General features: G+C 34.0%; 1 protein-coding gene across 1 annotated transcript; it reads left to right on the top strand.

Annotated features, from left to right (window-relative positions):
* The first annotated feature begins 508 nt into the window (after nt 1–508).
* On the top strand, nt 509–1,876 carry LOC119643826 (transmembrane protein 19). The gene is made up of 3 exons (XM_038043334.1): nt 509–681; nt 743–1,141; nt 1,195–1,876. The coding sequence occupies exons 1-3, from the start codon at nt 570–572 to the stop codon at nt 1,674–1,676; spliced, it is 993 nt and encodes a 330-aa protein (XP_037899262.1). The 5' UTR covers nt 509–569; the 3' UTR covers nt 1,677–1,876.
* The last annotated feature ends 721 nt before the right edge of the window (nt 1,877–2,597 follow it).

Here is a 2,597-nt window from a genome sequence, read left to right as displayed (position 1 = left end):
GTTTGTACGCTGTATGACCAGAACTTTTAGGCAATGATTTTACTTTGTGTACTTGTGTAAAAATTTAAACTGCTCTCATAATAATTTTTTATTGTTGTTTTTCATATATTTTTTGCTTACATTAAAGCTGGTTTCAACATTTCCGACTTACTTACCTAAAAAACAAAATAACGCATCAGGGCTACGTGTCAAGGTTCTAAATGGCTAAACGTAATGAGGACACGGTTATATTCAATGGCGTAGAGAAGAAATTAATTTATAAAGTTATAAATTTTATTTTATGGTATTTATATTTATATATGTAATATAACAACTAATTTTATGTTGTGTACCAGATAGCGCATGAAGCAATTATTGTGTCGCGCTTAATTTGACTGACGATTACGTTTAAAAGTTATCAGTTTTGTTGCTATCGCTGTTAGTAAATATTTGCGAAAACTTTGAGTGTTGCCACTTCAACTTAATGTATGTATTTGTATTACAATTTAATGACAGAAGTGAAAGTTAGTGCATATCTTTTATGGGTTCTTTGGTTTTGTCTTGGGGTAGTGGATTTATCACGATTCCGGATGTCCAAAATATTACAAAGTTGGTGGCCTGTTTTAATGGCCGTGCCATTGTCTTTATTTATGTGGCTTGCTAATTTAACATTATCGAAGCTATGGTTTAATGAATTTGAAGGTACGTACGCTTATGCTGTTATCAATAAGAAAATTTTAAAACCGTTTTTTATGTAAATCAGATTCCCATGTAATACCACCTACGCGATGGTTATTTTCCACGTCAGTACCATTGGCCATGATGATGATTGCTTGGCGTCGCCGATCTGTAGATAAATCTGGCGCAGCTTTGGGCTTAGTGATGGCATTTCTCTTGTCCCTAGCCAACCACGCTTTTTTTATGTGTTTAGTTGCGTTTTTCTTTTCCTCTTCGAAAGCTACAGAATTTCGTGGGTATGCGAAACGTAAAATTGAAACAAATTTTAAAGAAAAAGGTCAGCGTAATTGGATACAAGCTTTGTGTAATGCCGGTGTAGCTACTCTATTGGCAGTATTGTATTTAATTGATTGTGGATCTAGTGAACGGTCCATAAATTTCGTTAACGATTTTCGAGCTAGCTGGCTGAGCATATCAGTAATGAGTATGTTATTTTTGTTTTAGAGTATTGATTTTCATGTTCACTTTCACATAAAGGTTCTTTTGCTTGCTGCAATGGTGATACTTGGGCTAGTGAATTGGGCACTGCTTTATCATCAGATGATCCGTATTTAATAACCACGTTTAAACGCGTGCCACGCGGCACTAATGGTGCAATTTCCTGTATTGGCTTATTGGTCAGTTGGTTAGGTGGCTTGCTAGTAGGCTTTGCCTACTTTCTAACAGTACATGTGACGGTTTTCGGCAATCAAATGCTTATTAGCCCACCTCAATGGCCTTTAATACTATTCGGTGGTTTAGCCGGTCTATTAGGATCCATGGTTGATTCCGTGCTTGGTGCTACAGTACAATTCTCTGGCATTAACGAAGAGGGCAAAATTGTGGAAGATCCCGCTGAAGGCGTACGACACATAAGTGGTCTACGCATAATAGATAATCACAGTGTTAATCTTTTATCGAGCATTTTAACAGGCATAACAATGCCGTGCCTAGCTTCAAAATATTGGCCGGATCGCTAATCTATATATGATTTTCAAAACATTTACTATCAACTAATTGTGTGAGGTTTTTTGAACTGACTGATTTTAATGTGAGGAACTTTTCACGTTTTTGGCCCAAGTTTCATTATTGTTAAATCCCATGTCCTGTTTTATACGGCTGAAAAAGTAAAATACTCGAATTGATTTTGTATTTGATTTACTTTATTGCATTTCTTTAAATAACAATATTGTAATTGTTTTAAGGAATCGACAAATATAAAAAAATTAATACAATTTTTCTTCGGATTATTTTCAAATATGGCGCTTATATTTTTAGTTTTTGAAATCATCACAAACGTAACGTGGATGGACAGACATACGTGTTTAAATCAGTTCAAAGTTGTTGATGATTAAAAATATAGATAGCTTATTGCATTTTTAAGCTTTGTTCTGCTTGTTGCCAAAATTCTCACAAGATGAACAATATATAAGGGTGCGAAAATAATTCGTATTTAACTAGCAAAGACACTTACCACAACTGTTAATAAAACTCTGTTAATGGCGTAGCAGAGATCTGTTAAATAATTAACATTAGTGTACAGTTGGATTTGAAAGACCATTTTGTCCATATTAAACAACGTAAAATATTTTTGTGGACATCTAAATGAAAATACCTTTTGAACAAACTAAACAAATTCAAATTCTGCTTATGGGAACTATTTTTAACAATTTTTTGAAATTTGGTATGTTAGCGAAAAATGGATATGGAACAACACCCGAATCTAAGACTTTGCATTTTCAGCAACTTTTGTTTACATTCTCTACAACAATTGTCTACGCCATTGTCTACATCAATTGTGTACGTCATTCTTTACATCGATTGTCTACGAAATTCTTTACATTGATTGTCTTCGTCATTCTCTACGTCATTCTTTACTTAGACTGACATAGAGACGTATT

This window comes from Glossina fuscipes, unplaced genomic scaffold (assembly GCF_014805625.2).
Source record: "Glossina fuscipes isolate IAEA_lab_2018 unplaced genomic scaffold, Yale_Gfus_2 64560, whole genome shotgun sequence".
In the NCBI taxonomy this organism is placed as follows: domain Eukaryota; kingdom Metazoa; phylum Arthropoda; class Insecta; order Diptera; family Glossinidae; genus Glossina; species Glossina fuscipes.
Note: the sequence above shows the minus strand (reverse complement) of the source record. Positions and strands in the feature narration are given on the sequence as shown.